Raw genomic sequence first — 27,682 nt, forward strand, 5'->3', positions numbered from 1 at the left:
CCATCTTGTTCACACAGTCTGTTCACGGGCTTACTGAAGGGGAAGCTAGGCAAGAGACCTGGCCACCTGCTAATTACTTATTCTTTATTTCTACTTCTTTAATCTACAGAAACGATCAACAAGTTAGGCAAAGTATTGTGTGATCAGAAGATCTGGAAAGTGTGCTTGGACTGGAGATGAGCAGAGCCTGGGGGCACCTGTTTGAAAGTTAGCTACAATGAAGCTTTGCTGAAATGACAAGAAAGGGGGTTTCTTGCTGAGGACATGTTCCTACAAAGACTTGCTTACAAATCCACCCGTTAGATATTATTTCATTTCAAAGGGATTAGAGACAAAGGTGCATCTTTTGTAACTTCTTAATGCTGAGAAAGGGTATTGGGGTCTTAGAATGGAAGATTTTGACATGGGTCTGTGGCATCTCTTTGCTGACAGTTTTAGTTGCCTGCTTATGTATATCAGCAGAGCAGGCTACAATTACTTTGATGCCCACAAAAATATAGATGGTCATGAGCGACAGTGTTAATCCCATTCTCTGGAGGCCAGTTCTTGGAGCTGTGCCAGTCACAGACTCAGTCCTGTTCAAGACGGAGCAGCAGCAGTCACGGGTGTGGTCTGGTCATCATGCAGCCAGCTTTTTCCTTCCGGCGGAAGTTACAGTGTGTGTGAAACAGCTCAGGGGCGTGCAACACACACAGGCCTGTGTCTCTATTGTCCTAATCTATAGCCACTTGCGTGTGTGCTGAGTTGCTTCAGTCATGTCCAGCTTTTTGCAACCTTATGGACCATAGCCCACCAGGCTCCTCTGTCCATGGGACTCTCCAGGCAAGAACGCTGGAGTGGGTTGCCATGCCCTCCTCCAGGGGATCTTCCCAACCCAGGCATTGAACGTGTGTCTTTTGCATCTCCTGCGTTGGCAGGTAGGTTCTTCACCCGTGGTGCCACCTGGGAAGCCCCCTTTAGCTGCTTGAGCCTGCTCTCTAATGCTCAGGGAAATCTAGGAGACTTGAGATCTTCAAACAAGAGGCAAGTGACATGGAGGGGCCTTTGTACTTGGGGACCCCAGAGAGCTCTGCTCGGTTCCACTCTGACTCTGTTCAGCAAAGGCAGCGCGTGTGGGCAGAGGGTCTCTCTGGGAGCCCAGGTCTGGAGAGAGGAGCAGAGGGGTTGGACCCGCTGTGTGTACTGACCACTGGTCTAGAGGAGAGAGCAGGGAGCCGGGCTCAGGTGACACCTCTTGCTGCTCCTGAGCCCTAAACTTGCTCTCAGCAAGTCCCCTCACCTCCCTTGTCCCTTTCTGCATCTCCGGAAGGGGGCTCAGCTGCCGACTCCACGAGGCCGTCACGAGATTGGAGCCAGAGATGTCCTGAAGTCTCTCCCCAGTGCCCACTCCCCTCTCCACCTGCACTAAGGTCCTAGAATCTTCTCCTTTCTGTTTACAGGTGACGAGAAGAGGTCATTAGCAGAAACAGAGTACAGTTTAAACTGTCCGTTATTTGCATTCACACCTTATGAATCTTGAAGGTCAGTGGTGGTGGAGAAATATGAAGTCAACTTAGAATCCTTTGAGACAAAAGTCCTGAGGTTTCACAGAAATCAGAGACAATGGTTTAGAGTTGTCATTCATGCTACTGTATTATAACAGGCAGGCTGACATCCATGGGGTCGCAAAGAGTCGGATACAACTGAGCAACTAAGCAGAGCACATCCTGACTTACAGACTTAATGAGTATTAATTTTGTGTTTACAGAGTACATTTACATAGATAATCCCACTTGACCTGAAAAGCAATTTTGTAATGCAGGAAGGGCAGAAATTAATTTTGCTCAGGTAGGTCCGCTGAGGGTCAGAAACTTGCTGTGAGTCACACCTAGTAAATGACCACATCAGGACTCCAGACGCCAGGTTCGCTGCTGCCTCTTCCCTCATCCCAGTGACTTCTTCAGTTCTTACCCATCCGATAGGAAGCATACAAACGTGTATGTGATTGCCATTGTAGGTTAAAAAAAGATATCACACAACAGCTCAAATTGTTCCATTGGGTCAACCTGGTTTCTTTTTTTTCAGACCTCAAAAGTGTGTGTGTATAAATTCTAAGAGTTGCTAGCATTTATCAAGGAACATTTCCATGCAAGATAGTATGCTAAATAAGGTTTTGACAGATACTTCCACTTAATCCTCTCAACAACTCTATGCAGTGGGTATTGTTAACTCATCTTAGAGAAGAGGACACATTATCAGAGAGGTTAAGTGACTTGCTTAAGGTCACACAGCCACACCACGGACTCAGAGAAGCGTCTGCCTGGCACCAAAGCTCATGTTCTCAGTCCCTGTGCTACTGTACATCAGAGCAGACACCCATGTGTTCCTGGCACTGGCCCCTATTTCTCACATGACCCCAGCTCCCTAGAGGACCCCCAGTACTGAGGAGGTATCTTGTGCGTGTCCTCAGGTAAGCCCCTCAGCTCTCCTGCCATTTGCCCAGTGGCAGCCCTGCAGTTTGGTTCAGTTGCTCAGTCGTGTCTGACTCTGCGTGCCCATGGACCGCAGCATGCCAGGCTTCCCTGTCCATCACCAGCTCCCAGAGTTTACTCAAACTCATGTCTGTCCAATCGGTGATGCCATCCAACCATCTCATCCTCTGTCATCCCCTTCTCCTCCTGCCTTCAATCTTTCCCAGCATCAGGGTCTTTTCCAGTGAGTCAGTTCTTCGCATCAGGTGGCCAAAGCATTGGAGTTTCAGCTTCACCATCAGTTCTTCCAGTGAATATTCAGGACTGATTTCCTTTAGGATGGACTGGTTGGATCTCCTTGCAGTCTGAGGGACTCTCAAGAGTCTTCTCCAACACCACAGTTCAAACGCATCAACTCTTCAGCACTCAGCTTCTTTACGGTCCAACTCTCACATCCATACATGACAACCGGAAAAACCATAGCTTTGATTAGATGGACCTATGTTGGCAAAGTAATGTTTCTGCTTTTTAATAAGCTCTTTAGGTTGGTCATAGAGCTTCTTCCAAGGAGCAAGCGTCTTTTAATTTTATGGCTGCAGTCACCATCTGCAGTGATTTTGGAGCCCAAGAAAAGAGTCTGTCCTGTTTCCATTGTTTCCCCATCTATTTGCTATGAAACGATGGAACCAGATGCCATGATCTTCGTTTTTTGAATGTTGAGTTTTAAGCCAGCTTTTTCACTCTCCTCTTTCACTTTCATCGAGAGGTTACTCTTATTTACTCTCCTCTCTTTTTTTTTTTTTTTGCCATATGTTTGCCTTTTTTTGTTTGTTTGCCACTTGTTTAGTCTGCTAGTCCAGTCCCTAGTACCTAGTGATGAAACATTGGCAGTAATCACCTCCGTGGCAAGGCTTGCAAGTAGAAAGTCAGAAGAGAGAAGTGGCCTGAAGTTATCCCTCCACCACAGTCCTTTGGAACATTGTTCTTTCTGCAGGTTGGAATTGAAGTGAGACTTCTCATCTGATGGTTCCTGAAGCCCCTGCCCATCTGGGGCAGTTGTGGTAAAAAGGCAAATATTTCCCTTCCCTGGTGGCTCAGATGATAAAGAATCTGCCTGCAACACAAGAGACCAGGGTTCGATCCCTGGGGCCAGAAGATCCCCTGGAGAAGGAAATGGCAACCCACTCCAGTATTCTCGACTGGAGAATCCCACGGACAGAGGAGCCTGGCTGGCTGCAGTCCACGAGGTCGCAGAGAGTCCGATGTGCCTGAGGGACAAACACTTTCACCCCTCTGCACTCCACCTCCTCACCTGCGCAGTGGATTGAGCTGAACTGTGAGTGACGAGGCCTGCGGAACACCTGCTGTGATGTCCACACCCCTGAAAGCTAAAGCAAGACAGTGGTTCTTCTTTCCAGATCTCTGTTCTGTAGGAAGGCAGAGCTTCTCCCGTTACCAGCAGTGCATCAGTTAACCAACTAGCACTTGCTGAGTGATTGCAACGTCCAAGCAAGCTCTTTTATAGGAGAGTGAGCGAGTCACCCAGACATTACTCACGCGGGATTTTTGTTGAAATTAAGTCTAATCAGATCAACACATCATTCTTTCAATGGATGAATTTGAGACATGGAGGCATCTTTGGCTGAAATTCTCTCTGTCACGGTGGCTGTTATAAAGGGGCCACGGAGTCCACAGCCTGGCCCAGGCAGCTCTGGGCACATGTAGGCTGAGTGATTCGTCAGCTTGTCTGGAAACAAGGAGAAGCCTCCATAAACTTGGGAGGAACTGCTGTGCAAAGACGTTTAAGGAGGAGAACGAACTCCCCACCACCTCCTCTGAGAGTTTCCAAGCAGCCTCGCCCAGGCAGCGGTGGTCAGCCAGGGCGGGCCTGGCCACTGCAGGCGTGCCGCCCGTGTGATGTCAGGGGCCAGGGGGCCGAGGCTCAGGCCCGGGCACTGCCAGCTCTCCGGGCCCCTGCCAGTTTGTCTCAGAGGATGGCTTCCTGATTCCCTTCCAGTCAAGCTCAAACTGATAAAGAAAAGACCTTTTCCACCCACTGCAGTCCTCTTCCCAGGGTCAAGGCCAGCGTGCCTCTCCTTTGTGAGGAATACTGAGCCTGTTCATCTCAGTTGCTCAGTTGTGTCCGACTCTGCGACCCCATGGACTGTAGCACGCCAGGCTTCCCTGTAGTAACCCTCTTAATCTGAGTTACTGGAGGAGTTTTCAGGTGATTTCCTCTTGTTCTCAGAGTGTAGGAAAACTGATTTTAAAAAATAATTTAGCAACCCTCCTGCCTGATTTGTCACCTGGATAGATTTTCTTATTTCATCTTTTTCTCTTTTTTTACTTCTTTTTTATTTTCTCTTTTTCATCTTTATTTTAACTATTTGCATGTGTGTACGGATGCCTAGTATTTTTCTGTGGGACTCTGGGACTACCCTGGGGAATTCCTGAAAAATCACGGGATTTAAAGAGGAACTTGATGAAGACATCAAAGTTGTTTACAACTGTGCCTCACCGATGCAAGAGAGGTGGATTGAAAGTGAGCTTCTAAGTGTCCTGGAGATTCAACTTTCCATCACACCTGCCCCAGGGTCAGACGTCAAGCAAGAGGTGTCGCTAATATGGAGGTTAGGATAGACAAGGAAAGCAGTAACTTTACTGTCTTCATTTCAAACACGAGGAGGGGGCCGGATCACAGGACAGAACTCCTCAGACCCCCCAGGCAGAGGGCAGCCCAGTCCCCACCGCCCCTGCCAGCCGGGGTCCCCGCAGCCCCGTCTGTTCTTGCGATGCTGAGAACTGAGTGCAGAGCCCAGACCCGCGGCTGGGTCAGCCCCCTCCACACTCCCTGAAGACCCCCCGGGGCTGAAGGTGTGTCCTTTGCTTCCTCAGGGTCAGGCCGTCGTGGAGCCATGAGGCCAGGTCACGCCCGCCCACCGCTGCCGACCTTCGCATCCCTGGAGATCTGAAGCCGGCCCGGCGGGACCCAGCCGAGCCCCCCGGAGGCCATGGCCGAGCGGCACCAGCAGACGAAAACATCCTTCCTCTTCGTGCAGCTGCGGGCGCCCCCTGCGCGCGTGCGCCCCGCCCCGGCTCCAGCGCGGACCGCGGCCGCGGGGGGCCCGGAGGAGGGCCGCCCTTTCCCCGGTCCCGGGGCCGGCTCCTCGGCGGGCGGGGCCCTCGGGCCCCCTCCCCGGGCCGGCCCTCCCCCGCCGAGGCCGGGCCGTGGGACCGCGGCGCCAGCTGCCCCCTGTTGCTCGGCTCCCGCGCAGGGCGAGGAGAAAACCCGGGCCCTGGATGCGCGGAGGGGGCGCGCTCGCGGACCCCCCGGTCGCAGGCGCTCCCCGGCGCCCGCCTCCAGCGCGCGTGGACGGCGGCAGCCCCGGCCATGCAGACCCCCTAGCCCGGCTCCCGGCATGGCCGACGGCGGCCGCAGCCCCTCGGCGGGCTGGACTCCCTGGCCGGACGGTCCTGGCCGTCCCGGCCCGCAGGCTCGGGACGCCTCGGGGTGCTCCCTTCCGCAGGCCCAGGCTGCCGACGGCGCTCAGAGCCCGGGGTCCCGGGGCGGAGCCGAGGCGTCGGCCCGCAGCCCCGCGCGCCCGCGGAGCACTCAGGGCGCGGGCACCCCCGCGCGGGCCAGCCGCGCCAGGCTCTGCAGGCACCGTGCGCCCCTCCAGACCAGCAGGAGCTGCGCCGCCCCGCCTGCCGCCCTGCCTCTCAAGGTAAGAAAGTGTGTGCGGCCGAATCCCTGAGACCCGCTCTCTTCCCGGAGAAGACAAGAGTGGACGAGGCGGCCGATGTCCCGCAGGGCCCCCAGCTCCTCGCGCTGGGGTCGCCTGTTCGCTGTGCGCGCCTGGCCCCTTCCCCTTTGCTCCGCCTGCACCAGCAGCTTATTGTATGGAAGGGGAGAGTGAATAGCTCTTCCCAAGATTCTGCCAGGGAAAGAGCAGGAGAGCTGGGTAGGGATGGGCAACCTTTATGGGGAACCGAAAGGATGGAGGAGGCACACAGGCACTTGTTGAGCCCGCGCCAGCCTTATCCTGGGCGTTTTTGCCTATATCCACTTAGCTGCATAACCTCCTGGAAAACTGCAGGCTCCTATCCCCCAACTTCAGATGAAGGAATTGGGAAGTGGCTAGGCAAAAATACTCCTCTTCCTTCCCAAGTGGAAAAGACAGAAGCAAAACCTATTCCCCAGAATGGGCATGGAGCCTTGGGGAGGCTTCAGGGTGGAGGCGGCAGGGTGGGGGATGGTGGAGGTGCCAGGCGCCCTCTGTACCTACTGGACCACCTTGCATCCCTGCCCGCAGGTGGATGTTCGCCCTGGGCGTCAGCCTCCAGCTCCCCCGCTTTCCTTCCCACTGGGAGGAAAGGGTAGCCCAGCATCTCCGCCAGCTCCAGTCCTGGCCAGGCCTCCTCTTTGCTATTAGCATTTTATTCTCAGCATCTCTACTCAGCCTCCTCACCAAGCTGGTGTCTGAGCCCATCTTCCCGGCTCCACCCAGCTCAGGTGCCCCAATCCCGGAATGGGTGGACAGAACTGAAGGGTATGCTTTTGCGTTTCCTTTCCTGACAGCATGGGCAACTTGCTATACTTTGCACACATACAGGCAGTGAGGGTGAGCGTGAAGAAGAATGTCGAGAGCAGGGGTGGTGGGAATGGGGTGGAGGAGGGGCCCTCCTGTTGGAGTGTGTGGATGGTCCCCGTGGAGGGGGCTCCTGGGGAAGTCACCAGAGAAATGCATGAAAGTCACATCAGGAGGGAACCTCCCCCAAGACTTGGCCTTCATCTGGAGCCCCTGTCTCTCTCCCATGGGCTTCTAGGGGCCTCTCCTTGCCCCTTTCCTCTTAACAGGCAGCCGGTAGAGTCATGGTGGAAAATCAGGGAGAGGATGAGCTCAAGTTCTCTTTGGAGCGAAACTCTTGGAAGAAGAGAGATGCTAGTGTGCTTCCTTAGGAAACGGTTTACGTTCCATCCTGGTGCGTGTATCAAGCATTTCCTACAGGGATTTAAGAGGAATGACGTACCGCTGCGTCAGAGCCCAGGCTCTGAATCCAGGGTCACAGGCAGTTGTTTGTGTGCTTGGATGCCGCTCTGGTGACTTGAGAACTCCTCCTCCCCGCCTTTCTCCTCCATCTTCCGGGTGTAAGAAAGCCCCAGAGCTGCTGCCAGTTCTCTCGGGCGAGGCACTGAGGGAGCTGGGTCGGGTTCTGCCTCATCTGCCCCATTTAGCTACGTGTGCTAACGGGCCCCCAGACCTCTGGTCCATCTAAAGCAAGGATGGCAAGATTCCTGGCTAAAAACTTGGAAATTCAAGTCCTAACCTTGAGCAAACCACCAGAGCTCTCAGTTTTCCCATCAGAAAACACTGTGGACCACCTGCCTGGCAGTTGCTGTGGGGCCAGTGAGGGTCTCTCGGTCGCCCTGTCTTAGGGGAGAGAAGGGAAGCAGAGTCCATGGGGCCAGGTAGGGCCAGGAATCCTGGAGTCAGAGGGGTCAGTGAGGGACTCCAGGGTGGGGGGACAAAGCAGGGCTAAACTTAGCCTCGACCGAGCCAGTCACATGATGTGATGCTCTCTGCCCCAGGGAAGATGTGAAGTGTGAGTCACTCAGTCGTGCCCCACTCTGTGCGACCCCATGGACTGTAGTCCGCCAGGCTCCTCTGTCCATGGGATTCTCTAGTCCTGAATACTGGAGTGGGTTGCCGTTTCTTCCTCCAGGGGATCTTCCCGACTCAGGGATCATACCCGGATCTCCTGCATTACAGGCAGATTATTTATCATCTGAACAACCAGGGAAGCCCAGAAGTCAGCCTTCAGAACCCCAAGTCCTTCAGATGCTTGGGGCTGTTACCAGCCAAGTGACTCGGCCTGGTCTTGGTGTTAGAGAAGGGAAGAGTCAGAAGAGTGAGGTTTCCACCTGCCCCGCCCTGGGCACGTGAACACGCCCTTGGGTCTGACAGATTAGTGCCTGAGCACTGCCCAGTCTGAATGCGTTGGAATTTAGCTATTCAGGTCACAGCAAAGTGGCAGCAGACTTCTTGTGAACCATCAGTTGAGAGGCCTTTCATTCGATACATACATAGAAATGTGACCAATTACTCTATTTATTGGGAATTTCCTGGTGGTCCTGTGGTTAGGACTCTGTGCTTCCAGTGCAGGGGACATGGGTTCGATCCCTGGTTGGGGAACTAAGATTCCCGTATGTTGAGTGACATAGTCACAAAAAAAATACAAAAGACTTACTACATTTATTAAAGCAAAATGTTGCTTATATGGGAGCAAAAATCTTTTCCTACATATGTGTCGTAGGATGGAGGTCCTGGTATCAAGCAGACAAATCTAGATCCTAAGTGTCAAGTTTCTTCCTCCCTGCGCTCTAAATAGCCACGTCCATTCTTCCCTGGTGGCGCTAGTGATAAAGAACCCACCTGCCAAGGCCAGAAACATAACAGATGCAGGTTCGACCCCTCGATTGGGAAGATCCCTGGAGGAGGGCATGGCAACCCACTCCAGTATTCTTGCCTGGGGAATCCTATGGACAGAGGAGCCTGGCATGCTATCGTCCATAGGGCTGCAGAGTCGGACACGACTGAAGTGACTTAGGAAGCATTCTTTCATTGTTGAAACAAACGGAGTCCAGAGTGAGGAATTCTCATCCTGAGTCCAGAGTGAGGGACTCCCGTCCTCCCATCCCTGCTGACTTACATCTTTTCAAGGAGTGGCGGCAGCACCCAAATCACTTAGTTCTTCATTCAAACCATGACTGGGCTTCAGTAAAAATGACTACTGTGCTCCGTGCCCCACAGAGGGCTTCCAGAACATGGTCCCCTCTGATCAGAACCTCGCAACACTGAGGTTGTACTTTATCACTGTACCCACTTTGTGGATGAGGAGACAGAGGCTTGAGCATGGTCAGTGACCCAAGGCCAGGAAACAGAAGTGAAGGGGACAGAGTTCCTGGGGTCCCCGCGGAGGTTGGAGCCCCGCTCTCCTTGCCTTCCTGGGCAGACAGCCCACCGCCCCTGGGACTGGGGGGTCTGGACTCACTCCTAGGGCTTGGGGGAAGGGGCCTCTGGATCCTCAGGTCTAGAGACCTGGCCTTGCCGACATGTGACTCAAGTCTGGGGCTAACGATATAAAGATGCAGAAAACAGACACGATTCGAATGAAAAGGGGAAAAAACCTTTCTCTACAATCATTTTGGGGATTTTCCATGCTACTGTTGTGTTTTACTAAGTCTTCCTATCTGACCTATTTTATGCTTTGACATAACAATGACTTTTGGTGTGTAGATGACGTTAGAAAATTGGTAGTTAGTAATATTAAAAATCTGCCCTCAAATGTCAAACCCCATGCCTACAAACCCCATCTGTAGCTTTAAATTTTCCAGGAAATTTACCTCTTTATTTTGGTTTTCCTCTTTCTCTTCCTTTCCTCTCTCAAAAACAATCAGCTTTTTGAGTTTTCCTCACCAGCTGCTAGGAGTGTTTGGGGTTCAGAAGGGAGGGTGAGAGTGAGCAGGATGGACAGGGTCTCCCCTGGGGCTGGGGGTCAGGGCCTGGGAAACGGGGGACAGTCATTCCCTGAGGTGCTGAGGGCAAGGGGGAGGGGTTCCATTTATACACAGCAGGCTGGAAAGAATAGCTCTAACCCTCTGTGTCTCGCCTTGAAACAAAACCGGGGTCTGAAATATGTCTGTAAAGTATATTACATTTTTGATCGAGAGTTCTTATATAGAGCAAAGGTCCCTGCCCCTGAGATTTGGGGAGTGAAGTGAAGCTCTGGTTCTGCCAACCAGCTAGCTAAGCACCCTGACGACTCACTAAGCAAAGCGAGGCTACCCCGTCTGACCCCTGAGGCCTTTCCAGCTCTGACCTTCTAGGATAAGTATGAATCTTCAGATCCAGAAAGGGAATGAGGTAAAAGGATGAAGCTAATCTAATTTCTCCTCGTCTCTAAAGGTTATTCTGTTAAAGGGCTTCACGACAGGGAAGCTACATGCAGTGGGCTTGTACGTCTCGGGCGATGTGGAATTTCAGCCAGGGCTTGGGACCCTCTCTACAGGATCCGCAGTTCACGATCAGCTGAATGAATGAAACCTGGGAGCAGGGTTAACACCCAGTGATAGAGTCAGCAGCTTCTTTGGGCATTAACACAAATCCCCCGCAAAATTTAGGGCCGTGGTTATTTGCCGCCTCTCCCCTAAAGACTAATGTTTCTTTCTCTGACCGGATGCAAGTTGAATGAAACTCCCTTCTGAAGTTGAATACTGACCCCCAGGTATACCTCACCCCCAGGAGGAGTCATTGATCTCATCTGGAGTTAATGTTTAATTCCTCAAGCCTGTTTGACTTTTTTGGCCTGTTGTGAGTTTAGAAACTGTTCTGCACACAGAATGATAAAAGTCTAGATAATCCTATCTTTATAGTCATCATTCTTGGTGAGCAATTTAGAATTTTTTTTAAAAGAAGCTAGAACAAAGAGAGAGCTCACACAAATGCCGTATGGTAATTTGAACAGTGATGTAGATAAATGTGCAGTGGGGTCCCTTTTAAAGGGGGATTTTAGTGTTTAGAAGACTGCACTGACTGGAATCAAAAGCTTATCTTTGGTCTATTTTACCCTGCCTGGCTGTTGACATAGATGCCTTGATTTCTTACTTGGATAAACAAAGCCTGAGATAGAATAGGTTTCAGCTCTGTTTCATCTTGTGGTGTGCCTCCGCGTTCCCATGACAACCTCCTCTCACTCTTTTTCTCTCCTTACCCCTCCCCTTTGACGTTCGCACAGACGTCCTGTGGTCAGTGTGCGGGGCCCCTCTCGTGGAACCACACCCTTTTCTGCACTTTGATGGGAGAAGAGGGCAGAGAGCACGTGGACTACTTGACGTGGTTCCCCCCAAGACGTGGAGGGAAGATTCGCAGTGGGAGCTGGGGCCCAGGGTCTGGTTCAGATTAGCGAAGTGATTTGGCTCACATTAGCTAAGTAAAGGTGTTTTCTTCAGTCTGGGTCTAAATTCCTGAAACATGAAGAGATCAGACTCTGGTTTCCTACTCTCTAGCTCAGGATTCTAAATTCTTGCCAATCCATTTCCACCCATGTTTGTGAAAAATCCACCAAAGTATGGGTTTTAATGATACATCTCTATAAGTCTATCGTGTTTAAAAGTCCTTACTGTTGGGAAATTCCTCTGTGGGTAAAATTAGATGCCTCCCCAGTATCCAGAGGATAAAGAGGAGCTAAAAACACATTTTAAAACATTGTACGCCAACATATATCCTATTTTCCAATCTCAAGTGTTAACTTTTTTTTTTATATATAAAATATTGGTAGCACTCATCAAGTATTAGGTTTGGCCTGAGAGTATTTGGAGAAAATATTAAATTGAGTTGGTTTTTTTTTTTTTTTTTTTAAATCAAAGTGAAGTCACTCAGTCATGTCCAACTCTTTGTGACCCCATAGACTGTAGCCTATCAGGCTCCTCCATCCATGGAATTTTCTAGGCAAGAGTACTGGAGCAGGTTGCCATATTCTTCTCCAGGGGATCTTCCCAACCTGGGGATCAAACCCGGCTCTCCCACACTGCAGGCAGAGGCTTTACCATCTGAGCCCCCAGGGAAGCAGAGATTGTGTTTTGTTTTCCTCCCATGTTTAAGGGAAATACATATGCTGAAAGGGATTGTTTGGTGTTTGGAGTCCCATGAGTCAATTACTCAGCAAAGAGAATACTGGAAATGGATTCCAAAATTGAGACCCAGAATGACAAAGAGGCTGGCCCTCGCTCAGCCGCTTGGAATCTGTTCCAGGCGTTGCCTCACTGTAACTGCCACGTTTTGTGCCCTTGAACAGAAGTGCTCTATTGCTTGGGGATTAGCTAGGATCCTTGGTTGGGTGTGATAGAAACCCTCAAGGCCACTTCACCCCCGAGGGGGGAATTCATGAGCGGAAGCGTCCTTGCCTGCAAGCGTCGGGCGGGTGGACCCGCGTGGAGGTGCAGCTGGGCCTCCGACCCCCCGCTCGAGGGCCCCGGAGGGTCCAGGTGTCTTTGCATCCCGCCCGCTGGCCTGTGCCCTCCCTGCCCTCTTCTCTGACTGGCTCTTCCTTCTTCTGCACGTCTGTTTCCTCTCCTCCCTACTCCCCGGGGAGGAACACGGTCCCCCACCATTCCCAGGTGTGTGTCTCCTCTCGTTAAAGATCGGGGTCCTCGGGCCTGCCTCCCTGTCCCCCTGGGCGGAGGCTTCTCAGCCCAGTGCTGGTTGGGGGTTGGTGCCCACCCAGCCTGCTCTGTGGGGGCGGGCCCGAGGCAGCTCCCATGGTGAGGGCAGCTCTACTGAGAGCTCAAGCCTGTCACAGCGCCGTAAACCTGCGGGAGGGAAGGTCCTAGAAACTGACCTGCAGGGAAGGGGGCCGCTGTGGCCAGCCAACCCCGTAGATGACAGACACTCTCAGGGAGTCTCACCTACAACTTCTAGTCACTGCTTTGTGTAGGTGTCCTACTTGAGCCCTCTCAGATTTTGGGGAAGCCAGTGCTTATAGCTTTTAGAGAGATTTTTTAAAAAGAAACCCTGAAGTGAAAGTGTGAAGTGAAAGTGTTAGTTGCTCAGTGGTGTCCAACTCTTTTGTGACCCCATGGACTGTAGCCCGCCAGGCTTCTCTGCCCGTGGAATTCTCCAGGAGAGAATACCGGAGTGGGTAGCCATGACCTCCTCCAGGGGATCTTCCCCACCCGGGGATCAAACCTGTGTCTCCTGCGGGAGATCCTGCCTTGGCAGGTGGGTTCTTTACCCCTATGCCACTTGGGAAGCAAAAGAATCCCTGAAGAAGCAATATATTAGATTCAGATTACTGCCTGATATGGCTTATAAATAGATTTATTTCTCTATAAATCTATTTATAAACCTATGAATATATGCTACTGGGCATAATATGGCAAGTTTTCTCTTTCAAAGGCTTTTTTTTCCCCCTTTTTTCCCTTTTCCTTTGGATTTTTTTTTAAAGAATTGTGTACTTCATGTACACAACTGAGTAGTCTACGGCTGCGCTGGGTCTCAGTGAGGTGGGCTTTTCAGTGGTGGAGCACAGGCTGTTGGCATGCAGGCTCAGTCGCTGTGGCTCTCAAGCTTAGTTGCTCCGCGGCATGTGGAATCTTCCTGGACAGGAAACTGAACCCGTGTTCCCAGTATCGGCAGCTTCTTAACCACTGGACCTCCAGAGACATCCTCCTTGTAGGTTTCTGGCAATTGTAAGATGCTACGAGATTCACACAAACCTAAGTCCTCAGGTGAAACCTCCTTAGGTGAGGTTAGCAGGGTTCCTTAGCCCTTCAGGTTCCATGTGTGATTCGACGTCGCAGCAACTCCTGGATGCCCGCAGGATCTGAGAAGCAAGGACAGTGCGGAGAAGTATGGCTCCTTGAGCTGAGCTGCATCTGCAGAGCTCCCACTCCCCGGGGTCCCCGCCCCGGGGCGCCGAGGCCTGCCCGGCGAGGAAGGCCGCTTCCCTTGGTTCCAAAGGGATCGGCAGCTGTGGCTCCTTTCTGGCTGCCCTTCGTGTTGTGCACATTTCCTGTGATTATTTTTCAGTCGATTTTAACTTTTCGGAATCTAACTTTCAATTTTCAGGATGTGTGATTTTGCATTAACCTTTCAATTACCAGTTCCAGCAGATTATGAGCTAAAAAGCCCCAGGGCCCTATTCAAGCACTTACCCTGTTCTGTCATTTGAAAATTCCATTTTATCTGCAGGGAGCTTGGTTACCCTTCACTGAGTTCTCAGTCTGACTATATGACAAAGTAACAATTAAAACGTCACCCCATCCATCCCATGCCCTAAGCAGAGCGATCTCACTTAATCTTTGTCCGTAAAGGATTTACAGTGCCCGACAACCAGAGCATGATGAAGAATCTGCCTGCAATGAAGGAGACCCAGATTCGATCTCTGGGTCTGAACTATCCCCTGGAGAAGGGAATGGCAACCACTCCAGTATTCTTGCCTGGAGAATCCCATGGACAGAGGAGCCTGGAGGGCTACAGTCCATGGGGTCAGAAAGAGTCAGACAGGACTGAGTGACTATCACTTTCACTTCCACAATTAGAACATACAAAATGAAACTATTGGCGAAGCTAAATTAGTGATAAAGAATCAGTTCCAGGAAAATATAAGTAAGTGGCAAGATGAAGAAAAGATCAGGTCGAGGTCAGGAAAAGAACCCAAAAGAACATACCACAATGGCAGAGAGAGAGCCATGTTTGAAAGTCACGTTTGATCGTGTGACTTTCTAGCTGCTCAGCTGCACAGTTATAACTGTGGGAAGGGATGGGGAGGGAGGGGGGAGGAAGAGGTCCTCTAACATGTTCCACAGAAATCAATTCTCTTAGAAAACCAAATTTCGCTTGGCCTTTAAAATAGCACTTTGGACAAAAATTTTTCGAGGATCACTTAACATTTCCTGTTTCCTTAGACACATGTACATGTGTACAACATAATTAATTTCCTTGATACCTTGGGCGGTCACCGTGACAGCAGTATTGCTTGCTGGCAGCTGCAGATCCGTGAGATCATTTGCTTCTACACATGATGCCCCAGATCTGCTGGCTGAGTTCTCTTTGCTTTTCAGTAATGCTTCCGTTTCTTCCATGCTGGCCTATCCCTTCTTGGTGCTATTAGCATCTACCTCTGATATAGGGCTTCCCTAATAGCTCAGCTGGTAAAGAATCCGCCTGCAGTGCAGGTGACCTGGTTTGATTCTTGGGTCGGGAAGATCTCTTGCATAAGGGTTAGGCTACCCACTCCAGTATTCTTGGGCTTCCCTGGTGGCTCAGATGGTAAAGAATCTCTGCAGTGTGGGAGACCTGGGTTCGACCCCTGGGTTGGGAAGATCTCCTGGAGGAGGGCATGGCAATCTACTCCAGTATTCTTGCCTGGAGAATCCCCATGGACAGAAGGGCCGGGTGGGCTACAGTCCATGGCGTCGCAAAGAGCTGGGCATGACTGAGTGACTAAGCACTGCTCAGCACCTCTATTATACTTCTTTTGATCCACCAGAGGCAGGAAACTAGACAGCAAATGTTTAAATTATAAGGCACATTTGTTAATTGTGTAAAGTAAAAGTAAAAAGACTATGTGAAGGGTTCAGTGGCTTATCTGACAGAAAATCTTGCAAGTTGCAAAAAGGATTTTTTTTCCTCTGAATTTTGTGCGTTCAGAGATGAAACTGTTGTAGTCACACTGAACGTGAAAATGAAAGTCTCTCAGTCATATCTGACTCTTTATGACCCCATAGACTATACAGTCCATGGAATTCTCCAGGCCAGAATACTGGAGTGGGGAGCCTTTCCCTTCTCCAGGGGATCTTCCCAACCCAGGGTTCAAACCCAGGTCTCCCACATTGCAGGTGGATTCTTTACCAGCTGAGCCACAAGGGACGCTATGGGTGGATAAAGTTGCTGGACAAATAACTTCTGGATTCACTTATTCAGTAAATATGTCTTGACCACCAGCTACAGGGCAGGCACTGTTCCAGGCAGTGAGTAGACAAAGTGCTTGCTCCTACAGGGAACGGTAAACAAGCAAACGATACGAAAGCGTAGGATTTCAGATCATCACAAGTACTTGGAAGAAACTATAACAGAAGCAGTGGTGAGAGGAGGGTGCACGAATGAATGGTTTGTCTGAGGAGAGAAGGTGACCTCAGAGTTAAGCCCTGAGTGACAGGCAGGAGGCCACATGGGGAGAACAGGGAGGGAAGGTTCTAGACAGGGTTAGCAGAAGAGTCTTGTGTACCTGTGGTAAAGAACCCGCCTGTCAATGCAGGAGACACAAGAGAAACAGGTTCAGCCCCTGGGTCGGGAAGATCCCCTGGAGGAGGGCATGGCAACCCACTCCAGTATTCTTGCCTGGGGACTCCAATGGACAGAGGAGCCTGGTGGGTTACAGTCCATGGGTTGCAAAGAGCTGGACGCAACTGAAGCAATTTAGCATCCACCCTGTGTATTTTGGGGGCCATCAGGGGCATAAGTTACTGGGGAACTTATTCAGAGCCATAGGTAGGCAGGGCCAGAGCACACAGGGTCTCTAACTTCTCAATAAGGAGTTTGAATTTTATTCTAAGTACAGTGGGAGACTTTGGTGAGTTTTAAGCAGAAAAGAAACACAGCAATTAAGGGAAGCCTGTGTGTGTATGAAGAGAGCTCCCTACTGTTACTATGTGGGTTATAAGATTGGATGCCCCTGTTTCCCACTTCCTAATCTTGTCAAAGAAGCCTTGAGGGCACACAGCTTAACTCCCTCTGAACATTGGGGGCTCTGTATTTTTTTTCAAAGTCCTTGAGTTCTGAACTATCGAGGTTTGATGAGGTCCTGGGGACTTCAGTGGAGAAAGGTCCGGTTACTCAAGGATTTGAGATTTCCCCAAAGGAAGTTGCCTTCTAATGGCAGACAGAAGAGCAGATCTTTTCCATATTTGTAACCTCAGAAAGTTAAACTTGTTCTAGTGCGTAGTATTTAGGATTTAGATAGATACTCCCCTTTTTTGACTATTATAACATGTGTTGCACATAGTTGGTGCTCCCTAAACATTTCTCAACTTTGAAGTTATGATGAAACCACACTAAGCGAGCTTCTCTTTGACCAGTTCTTTCTCTTCTTTCCTTACACGATCTCGTTCCTCCCATTCACATTTGCAGGCAGTGAACTGTGGGGTGTCCACGCCAATGACTCAGCAAGCAAGGGCTGGTTGTCGACGCTGGAATCAACCCAAAGTAGAATAAAATTTCAAACTATCTTCGGGGTCATAAATTTAGCATAGTGGTGTTTTTATGAAAATGTATTTATCTTGTGACTTGGACTAATATTTAAGGAGTTCTTGGGTGGGCCCATAGCCAAAGAATTACAGTAATATTTCTGGCTGAGCTTGGTGACCTAGTTTTCTGAATCTATTTTGTGAGTAATGACCCCCCCCCCACCCCCCGACAATAGCAGTAACTGTTCTCAAGAACTAGGTTTACTCCATGCTTTAAATAACCTCTAATATTTTCAACTCAAATAAGTCAGTCTACTTTTCAGGCCATTTTAGAAGCTCATGGCAGCATTTTCCCCTTCTCATCCTGTCTGTTTCAGTAAGTGACAAGATGAGAGCTCTCCTCACAGTTCTCTGCAAACTGCGCTCCAGCCACCTCTGTGCTTTTTGTGAGCCACTGAGGATCGGCCGCCTTTGTTTATTATTGCGTCAGCTCGTTCCTAGCCTCTAGAGCCCTTTGAGAAAAAAGTGCCACACAAATCCAGTTACAAATAATGGTAGGACTTACACTGTTGACTACGTGTAACATACTTCAAGTATTATTAAAAGAATTTACTAAATGTTTCCATGGGTCCTTTATAAAACATGAAACAGAGGCAGAGGTTTCTTTTCCTACTTTAAGCTTAATGTTTGAGGCAGACAGATGTATATGCAAAGAGGCATTTTTAGACAGATACATATGCAAGAAACATCAGAATTAAAGGTTTACTAGTAGGTCAACCAGAGAAGGCAATGGCACCCCACTCCAGTACTCTTGCCTGGAGAATCCCATGGATGGAGGAGCCTGGTAGGCTGCAGTCCATGGGGTCTCTAAGAGTCAGACACAACTGAGCGACTTCACTTTCACTTTTCACTGTCATGCTTTGGAGAAGGAAATGGCAACCCACTCCAGTATTCTTGCCTGGAGAATCCCAGGGACGGGGGAGCCTGGTGGGCTGCCGTCTCTGGGGTCACACAGAGTCAGACACAACTGAAGTGACTTAGCAGAGCAGAGCAGAGTAGGTCAACAGTAGGGTAATAGCTGAATAGGCAGGCTGTGCAAATTACTATTTGCACATCATAATTTGAGGAGAAAAGTTACCATCTCTGTTCCATTTAGTCAGGAGAAGATTCTTGATGGAGATGGGCCCTCTGAGTGAAAGGAGGAAGACTTGGTGGACTGATAGAGAGGGTTTGTGTTTGTGGTTTCTCTGAGTCCGGAGTGAATTTTATGATTCATTATGAAGGAACATAACAATTATGTGATCATATATATACAGAGAGAGCGAATGTTTTCCCAACTGAAAAATTAAGATTTCTGGTTTTTTAGTTTATATCTTTTATTCGAAAGTATAAAAAAATAAAATAGTCAACTCTATTTACTGAAAAGAATAAAATACCCGTGAGAGAAGCACATATTCCAGCATCAAAAAAAAAGTAGGCGTCATTTAATACAACCTTGGAGAATCTGAAAGCAGAACCAGAAAGTCTGGACACAGAGTGCCATGTCTGTGCGTTAGAGGGGATCCTAACCTGCCCTAGCTAGTTCTTTTTCTCAGGAGGCAGGCTTGCCAGCAACTGAACAGGGCAGCTTTGGGAGGCGTTGCTAAGAGACGCAGAGACGCAGGAAGGGGTGCTGGACCAATCAGTGACTAGGAAGCTCTTTCTAGTAGGGAAGTGGGGAGACGGATGCCTCTGGGAAAATTCTGTGAATGGACCAGCGTGCGGGGGCGGGGGGCGGGGGAGGGGGGGTGCTGCACCTGCCGTTGGCAAATCGAAGCAGGTGATCCAGGCAGGGAGCAGTCCCTGTGTGGCTCCTGAGCAAAAATGGCCTTTAGAAATTTGGGGCACTAACACGACCTTCTCAACAGTCACCTGCAGACTGGCTTTCCCGCCTCTTTCCCTCCCAGACAGAATCCTCATGGTTATTAAGACCCCTCAGGCCTCTTAGTCCCAAGACCAGCTGGAGAACCGTTCCGCTGCCCCCGCAGTGTCCCTGGGCCTGTCTGTGCCGCTGGTGGTACTGTCTTCGCCTGATGAGAAAATAGGTTCCTAGACTGTTAGCAGCAGGAAAAGAACAAAATAAGTTATTCCTGACTCTAGCAGCCATCAAAATCCGTCAGCGTGCTCAGAGCGAGAGCCATTTCATTCTCGTGTTAAAATCACACTAAAAAGCCCGCTGCAAACCCCCATGCTCCTGGCCCTCAGCGGTTCTCAGGGCTTCCTGTAGAGCTGCCGCAGGAGCCAGACTGGCGGGAGGTGGGCTCGGCCTGCGCCTTCCTCCGGGTGGCCTTAGTGAGTTGCTTACTCAGTCTCTGTGCCTCCATTTGCTCCTCTGTAAAATAGAGGTTAAATGAGGACCTGCCTGATAGAAAATGAGGATTAAGTGCCCATGGGCATTTAAAGTACTTGGGAGCATACCTGGCACGGACTTTGCAGATACTGGGGACCCCGTCTTGGACTAGTTCTCTGTCTTCCAGAACCTTCTCCAAACTGCGTCTTCCCCCGCAGCGCCACCCCGCCCTGTGCTGCTTCTGGGGCCCAGGCTAGTGAGGGGGTTGGACTCTCTGCTTCTGGTGGAGGGACAGCCCAGAAGTCTCTCCCTCCCACGGAGGGGAATGGGGGCTTCCCTCTTTCTCTGTAGCCCGAATACCCTCACGCCATCTCTGCCTAGAAAGACAGGGGTTATGTGTCCTTTGCTTAATCATAATTTCTGTTATATATACACTCAACATCTGAATTCCCTGTGATTTCATCACTCACTCTCCAGAACCGATGGGACCTGGAGAAACAGGAAAATTTAAGCTTAGAAATGTAGGAAACAGGAGAGCTCTCTGTAGTTGGAAGAGTGATGTCAGGGGCCTCAGGATCCTAGAGACAAGGCTGGGAAGTGGCGGCCGAATAGAAAAGCCTGGCGAACAGTTTCCTGGCATCGTTTCAGAAACACAACCGCCTCCGCTTCATCCCCGCCCCTTTATTCCCCCCACCCCACCCCCACCACCACTGAAAACTCCCCTTGCACCCACCCTCTCCCCGGGGCTGCCCCTCAACAGCCCCCGGGGGGACACAGGGCTCCCTTCTTCCCTGTCCTCTCCCCAGACACCCAGAACCGCTCCTGAGTGTGTCTGACAGATGGGAAAGTCCTGACAGGACCTGGTTCCCAGCACAGAAAACTCCCGGGCACGAGTCCGTGTTAACAAAGGATCCTGCCCCTCAGGAATGTTTTGAAGAGGTTTTCATTGTTAGACCACATACTCAAAACACTTAGGCCAAGTCTACCTAGAGTTTAAAAAAAAAAAAAAGAGTGAAAGAAAATTTGGATTTTACACAAATGCATTGGATAAAACTCTGTTGGGACTCTGGGTTCAACTCTGCTTAGTTAGTTCCAGTGTCCTTTTTATTTTTATTTTATTTATACTTGGGTTCCAGTTCAGAGGTACCTTAGAATATATGGTGAAACAGGAAGAAGCACATATCCTGTGGTCAGGGCTCAGATTCCAAAGCATATTGACTGTGTGACCGCAGGCAAACGTCATCCACAATTTCTTCAGTAAAATGGGGGTGCATCGCCCCTGCCTCCAGCAGCAGTACGCCTGCCCCGCTTCTCTCCTCCCCCCATAATATCCCACAGGCAGCCCAGCTGTGAGAGCCCAGCTCTGCAGGACTCAGCCGGCCAGAGTGGGACACAGGGGGTCCCTGAACCTCTGAAGTAGCCCCTCACCCCAGTGCTCACCAAAGGCAAATGGGGGCTCGTGAACTGGTGCAAGGACCCTGGGAGACAACTGCTTGTAGATGTTCACTAAATCTTAGTGTTTATGAGTCTTGAGAGTGTCTAGCGGTGTCCAGAGCTTCCCTGGTGACTCAGATGGTAGGTGAAGAATCTGCCTGCAATGCGGGAGACCTGGGTTCGATCCCTGGGTGCGAAAGATCCCCTGGAGGAAGGCATGGCAACCCACTCCAGTATTCTGGTCTGGAGAATCCCCATGGATAGGGGAGCCTGGCGGCTACTGTCCATTGGGGTCACAAAGAGTCTGACATGACTAAGCCCAGCATAGCAGCAGTGTCCAAAGTGGGTGGGCAGGACAATCCTTTGGGTATAGAAAGAAGGAGGTGGTACTCCTTCTGTATTTTTATATCTTACCTTAAAAATTTTTATTTTGTGTTTCAAAATGTGCAAGGTATATTAATATGAGCACATTAATACATCAATCATATACAAATATGTATATTTGGGGAACAGATGCTCAAATGATTTTGCTGATGGTGTTGAGAAAGATTTAAACATGGCAAGGCTTACCACCCTCAGAATCATCAAAACACAAGATTCAGTTTAGTCAACTGTAAAAATCTTAGTGTTTCGTTCAAGGATTTCATGAATCAGGCAGCATCCCTTCTAAGCAGATAGGGTCTCTGAGGAGCTGCAGAAGATGAAAGACTTTTACAGTCACAAGGAGGTGAGAATGAGGAAGTGAGACCGGTAAACCACGGGCTGCGTGTATCACGGTCAGTCCTGAAGGGGGTGCAGGGGTCCCTCAGGCAGATGACCTCCACTAGTGCTGACCAGGTGATCAATGGACTAGTTTAAGACTCCATTCCTGGGAGAGGCTGAAACTGCAGTCAAGTCTGGGTTTGGTGATGGGAGGCTCAGCCTAAGTGATTCCATTTGGGGCCCCCTGCCTTGTGTTTAACAGAACAAATATTAAAAACAAATAATCTTTTACATGACAGTTTTGTCTATGCCTCATAGCCACTGTGATTCATCTAAAACAGGGCTGGCATGCCTATTTTATTTAATGACAAGGTTACTCCTGTTCCAAATTCCACCGTGGGGAGGGTTTTCAATTTAATGTGAACGATACATCTTATACATGGGGTGGAACCTACTGGGCTATAAAAACTGAGCCATTCTCAGACACCAGCTGGGTGCCTACAATTCAGTTCAGTTCTGACGCTGCCTATGTGGAGATGGCATCAGATCCCACAGGTTAAGGGATGGGTCCTATAAGACTGCCCCTGCCCTCCCTCGGACATACCTCTCAGGTCTAGATTGTCACTGGTGCCTCTGACCCACCAGCTATAGGTGGGAGGTTCCACTGGGCGCCTGCCTCAGGTTCAGTTAACTTGCTGAAGCGGCTCGCAGAACTTAGAGAAACCTCTACTTGCTAGATCATTGGGTTATGATAAAGGACATATTTCAGGATCAGCCAGGTGGAGGAGATGCAGAGGGCAAAGCCCGGGAAGAGGGCGTGGGACTTCCATGACCTCTGGGGATGCCACTCCCCGAGACCTCCAAGTGCTCACCAACTGGGAAGCTGTCTGAACCCAGCCTTTTGGTGGCAAGGTGCAATTGAATAAATCACTGATTGAACTCAGTCTCCAACCCCTTTCTCCTCATAGGTAGGGCGGGAGAGGGACTGAGTTTCAACGTTGATCAGTTGGTTCCTTTGACACCAGCCCCCTCCTTAGGAACATCCCCAGAGTCATCTCATTAACATAACAAAGGATGCCTCCTTGGATCTTGCTTAGGAAATTCCATGGGTTTTAGGTGCTCTGGGCCAGAAACAGGGCAAGATACGTTTCACAATCTCACATATCAGCAATAGTCCATATCACTCCTAACCAGAAATCCATTGTACCTAACAGTTGCTTTCAAGGATGAGATTTGGAGAAGAGTTGCCAAATTTAGCAAATAAAAATAGCAGTATTTGAGACATACTTAACACTTTTTAGTATAAATATTTGTTGTTTATCTAAAATTCTGAAAGAGCTGTAAAAGGGCTTCCCTGGTAGCTCAGATGTGAAAGAACCTGCCTGTGATGAGGGAGACCTGGGTTTGATCCCTGGGTGGGGAAGATCCCCTGGAGAAGGGAATGACAACCCACTTCAATATTCTTGCCTGGAGAATCTTACGGACAGAGCAGCCTGGCAGGCAGCAGTCCCTGGGGTCCCAGAGTTGGATACGACTGAGCGACTTTCATTTTATCTGAAATTCAATCTTAAGTGGTAAACCTGTGGGGTCCCAAAGAGTTGGACATGACTGAGCGACTTTCACTTTATCTGAAATTCAATCTTAAGTGGTATATAGTGGTTTACCCAGCAGCCCTTGTTTGGAGTTGGGGCTGGTGTTGAAGTCCACTAGCTGAGTGACCTTGGGCAAATGACTTCGCTTTTCTGGCCTTACTTTCTTTGTAACTTTCTGGCCTCTGTTGTTGTGAATTTTCTTTTTATGGTGTCTTCTTATAGTGGATATCAGCAGTTAGCATGGTTCCTGCCCAAAGGAGATACTAGTCTAGATTACAGGTATTATGAAAGCCTACCCTGTGACTTACAACTCAGATTCAAGTATTTATGTATGAATCGTACCTCCTATCCTTGAAGGTGGGATCCACATTTGCACAGCCTTGCTCTTAATGTGGACAGAATTTGTTGAATTTTGCATAAGTCCAGCTCCTGCCCAAGCACTTCCATTGAGTCTGGCTGGCTCCTCGGCTGCCCTCTCTTCCTAATCTGTTAGTCCTCTTTCCTTCCCCCTTAGGAAGAATGAAGCTTTGTTCTTAAGTTTTTTCAAGCAGGCTGAGCCCTCGTGGAAACTGCTTCACATGGTTTCACAGGCCGGTAGGTCCCACGGCATGTATAAGATGTATCATTCATATGACATTGTAAAGCTCCCCTGTGTAATTCTTTGAAACTACAGATGAAAATGAATGGCGTTGACTACAACCGTAGTAAAGATTTAATGACATTTGGATTCAAGCTGCTGACAGTAAATAATTATGATGCCAGTGGCTATTCTTTTTGCTGAGTTTAAACCTTTTAGAACAGCTTGCCCAACATTAGCTTGGTGTTAATTCAGGGTGTGTGACATGTCGCCCTGGGAGCTGTGGGCTGAGTATGATGCAAAATTAGACCCTTCTACACAGTTATGAAGCATATCCAGGACTGGGGGCAAGGGACCCAGGACAGCGATACGGAAGGTGGGAGAGACTCCCTGGAATGCTCAGCGGTCCAGAGCAGCCCTGAGAGGAAGCAGAGGTGCCAGGGAGGAGAGGCTGGCCCGTCCTCGTGATTACAGCTAGCCGGCCCAGGGGCCCGGTGTGTGGCTGCACTGAGGCGCTTGGATTGCCTTTCGCTTGCTGTCCAAGACTAAGTTCAGTCTCTCAGTGTTATCAGACTTTCTGCAACCCCATGGACCGCAGCACGCCAGGCCTCCTTGTCCATCACCAACTCCTGGAGCTTGCTCAAACTCATATCCATCGAGTTGGTGATGCCATCCCACCATCTCATCCTCTGTCGTCCCCTTCTCCTCCTGCCTTCAATCTTTCCCAGCCTCAGGATCTCTTCAAATGACTCCAACACTAAAGCGAGAGGTAAAGACTCTCTGAATCTGACTTTATTTTTAAAAAGTCCCTGACCTTAGCGCCAGCTATTTCAACTCTGCTATTATTGATACTAAGCATCCCTGGGGGCCACCCGCTCTGCTCAAGTGTTCTGGGGGCTCTGCCAGGTAGGTGTCCCCCACATGAGGCTGTGGAGGAGCCAAAACGGGGGCACCTTTGTCCCCAGAGTGTGGGCCTGAGTCATGAACGGATGGACCCAACGTTGAAGTGTGGGGAGGCTCATTTTCTTCCAGGTGATTTTCAGAAGGCGTTTCCTGTGTGCCAACAGATGGAGGGATTTTCCTTTGGCCCCGGGTGTTCCCTGTTGGGAAGCTAAAGGGAGGTGTCTGCAGTGGACAGAAGGGATAGATTGCTGGGCACGCTTCTCCAAGCTGGACGGACAATACACAGAGGGCCAAGTCGGTGGGCCCAGCAGTCACCCATTGGCTTAGATGGGGGAGATGAGTTGCCTGCTGGCAACTGCTGTGGGTCCCTAGAGGGCAGCTCTTGCCTGCAAGGCCCCAGGGGTTGTGGTTCACATCAGCATAAGATAAAGCTCTCACCCTGAGGCTGGAGCATCGCCACTTGTCTGGAACATCAAACTGTTGTTCCCCCTTCTAGCTCCCTCTGCCCATTTTTGTTCAATTTCTTTTCCCCTCGTGGGCTTCCACAGTGGCTGAGCTGTAAAGAATCCACCTACAATGCAGGAGACGCAGGTTCGATCCCTGGGTCGGGAAGATCCCCTGGAGGAGGGCATGGCAACCCACCCAGTACGCCTGCAAAACCCCACGGACGGGCAGCCTGGTGGGTTGCAGTCCCTGTAATCGTGAAGAGGTGGACACGACTAAGCATACACGTGCAATTGTCCCCTCACAAGTTGTGATTCAAGCTTCTGAATCATACAACACGTGGTGAGAGTCCAGGGGCTTCCCCGGTGTCCAGTCTGTGGGAGGCGTTTGGAGGATGTGGTGACTCTGGGTGAAGCGACAGCCTTCTGCTTCCTCATCTCTCACACGAAGCTTTGGATGAGACGGCTCTGTGAGCCTCTGAGGTGTAGTGATAGGTATGAATATCCTATAAAGCAGAGAGGGTTTGTAAACCTAGGTACCACTACTGTTATTAATTTTTTTTTCAAATTATGTCACAAACTGAGGTATGGCACCCTACAAATCTCTCTCAATTCATAGTTCCTGCAAATTGACCCGTCTTTAAAACTGATGATTGAACATCTGTCCAAAGAACTCATCCATCTACAGCTTCCGCAATCAACTTTCACTTAACAAATTTTCAGTTGCAGGCTCTGCACTAGACACTAGGGATTCAAAAAAAAAAAAACAGACCTACCTCCGCAGTATATAATCTAGCTGAAAAAACAGGCGTTGTACGGTTGTTAAAATTATGATATGTGTTACTAGGAAGGTCAAGATGCTGTAGACGTGTGCAGTGGGAGTACCCGGCCTGGTCTGAGTGGGTGGGAAAAACCTCTTGCCCGGAGGGTCCTCCAGGTTAATAATAAGTGCTGACATGTACTGAGCATGTATTATATGTCATCATATGTGTCATTATATATGCACAGGTGCTGTGTGGATTGTTTCATTTCATTCTCACAAGAACCCCATCAAACAGGCTCTTTTGTAGTTCCTGGGCGTGTGTGCTCACTCGGTCGTGTACAACTCTGCGACCCCGTGGACTGCAGCCTGCCAGCCTCCTCCGTCCCCTGGATTTCCCAGGCGAGAAACGTGGACTGGGTTGCTCTGCTTACAGACCAAAGACATCAAGGCACAAGAGGTGACAGCCACGCCCCCACAGCTAGTTGGGGAAGCCCCGGGTGTGGGCGTGGGGAGCTGTTCCCTAGTCTCGGCTGAGTCCGTAGGAAGGGCGCCGGGGCGAGCCGGGGACAGAGGTGGGAGGCAGACCCCAGGCCAGCTCACGGGCCTCACGAGCTGGCGCTGCAAGGGCGCTCCAGTGCCGTGCTGCCCCTCTGTCCCAAAGATGGCAACGTGTTTGCGAAAGGAAAACTGCGCTCTGAATCAGCAGTGGTTGCACAGTCAGAGGTTATTGGGATTTATGCAAAATAAAATCACCTTCAAGTCAACTTTTCTCAGAAATGGGATGGGTGTGTAACCTAATTTTCTAATAAGCCTCGATTTCCCTGGTGGTTCAGACAGTAAAGCGTCTGTCTACAATTCGAGAGACCTGGGTTCGATCCCTGGGTTGGGAAGATTCCCTGGAGAAGGAAATGGCAACCCACTCCAGTCCTCTTGCCTTGAAAATCCCATGGACGGAGGAGCTTGGTGCAGGCTACTATCCATGTGGTCGCAAAGAGTCGGGCACGACTGAATGACTGAACGACTTCACTAAGAAAACCCTGTAACGATTTTAATGCAATTCCACCTGGTATCAATTGGGTGGCAATAAGAATAGATGTTCACTGTTTAAATAATAGAATAATTCTAGCCAAAATCCCAGTAAGTAAGTGTTAGTCGCTCAGTCATGCCCAACTCACAGAGGCATGGGTTATAGTAAGGCTTTTTTTTACTCAATTCTAGGAATCACATATTTAGGAGAAGTGCAGGAATAATGAGGACATACTGTAACGGCGGGAAGGTGGACGTTTCGTCCTGACACCATGAGCAGTCGCACACGGTTTATCTGGACGTTTTTTGGCTCAGGAAGACCTCAAAACATGCAGGAGAAGGGTCTGCTGGGCCACGCTTAGGTTCCTCCAGTGTTATTAAAACGTTTCCACCTTAACTTCAAAAGAAGCAATTTAAGCATGACCATGTCCAATATTACTTTTTCTGAGCGCACATAAAAGCATCTTTAATTATTAGGAATTACATACTATTAAAGTTTGATTAGCTGGAGTTCAGTCACCTGGAGTTCTCAATGAACTTGAATAACTTTTTGTATTGTATCTAAGGCTTAAGGGAAATTGGCAGATTACAAAGTGTTAAAAGAAAAATAAAACCCAACTCAGTCATTTTAAGATGGAGTGTCATGTTGGCAGTGCACCTCAGGCTGGGTGCTGGTCACGCCCGTTCTGCTACCCTTGGGATTAAGACGTGAATTTT

General features: G+C 49.8%; 1 protein-coding gene and 1 long non-coding RNA gene across 6 annotated transcripts in view; one reads left to right on the forward strand and one right to left on the reverse strand.

Moving 5' to 3' along the window:
* Positions 1 to 4,273, reverse strand: part of LOC121818043 (uncharacterized) — a 124,984-nt gene extending 120,711 nt beyond the window's left edge. Inside the window, exon 1 of the long non-coding RNA XR_006058149.2 lies at positions 2,747 to 4,273. This is a non-coding gene — a long non-coding RNA (uncharacterized LOC121818043). The remainder of the gene's footprint in view (positions 1 to 2,746) is intronic.
* Positions 1 to 27,682, forward strand: part of PSD3 (pleckstrin and Sec7 domain containing 3) — a 590,582-nt gene that overhangs the window by 94,387 nt on the left and 468,513 nt on the right. For 3 of the 5 annotated variants that reach the window (XM_060407086.1, XM_042241264.2, XM_060407088.1), the window contains exon 1: positions 5,525 to 6,175. In XM_060407086.1, the coding sequence (XP_060263069.1) occupies positions 5,870 to 6,175 (306 nt within the window). In that variant the 5' untranslated portion in view covers positions 5,525 to 5,869. Of the gene's footprint in view, positions 1 to 5,345; positions 6,176 to 27,682 lie in introns of those variants that run through there. The other 2 variants (XM_042241260.2, XM_060407090.1) reach the window with 2 other exon arrangements.

This window comes from Ovis aries, chromosome 26 (assembly GCF_016772045.2).
Source record: "Ovis aries strain OAR_USU_Benz2616 breed Rambouillet chromosome 26, ARS-UI_Ramb_v3.0, whole genome shotgun sequence".
Classification (NCBI taxonomy): Eukaryota; Metazoa; Chordata; class Mammalia; order Artiodactyla; family Bovidae; genus Ovis; species Ovis aries.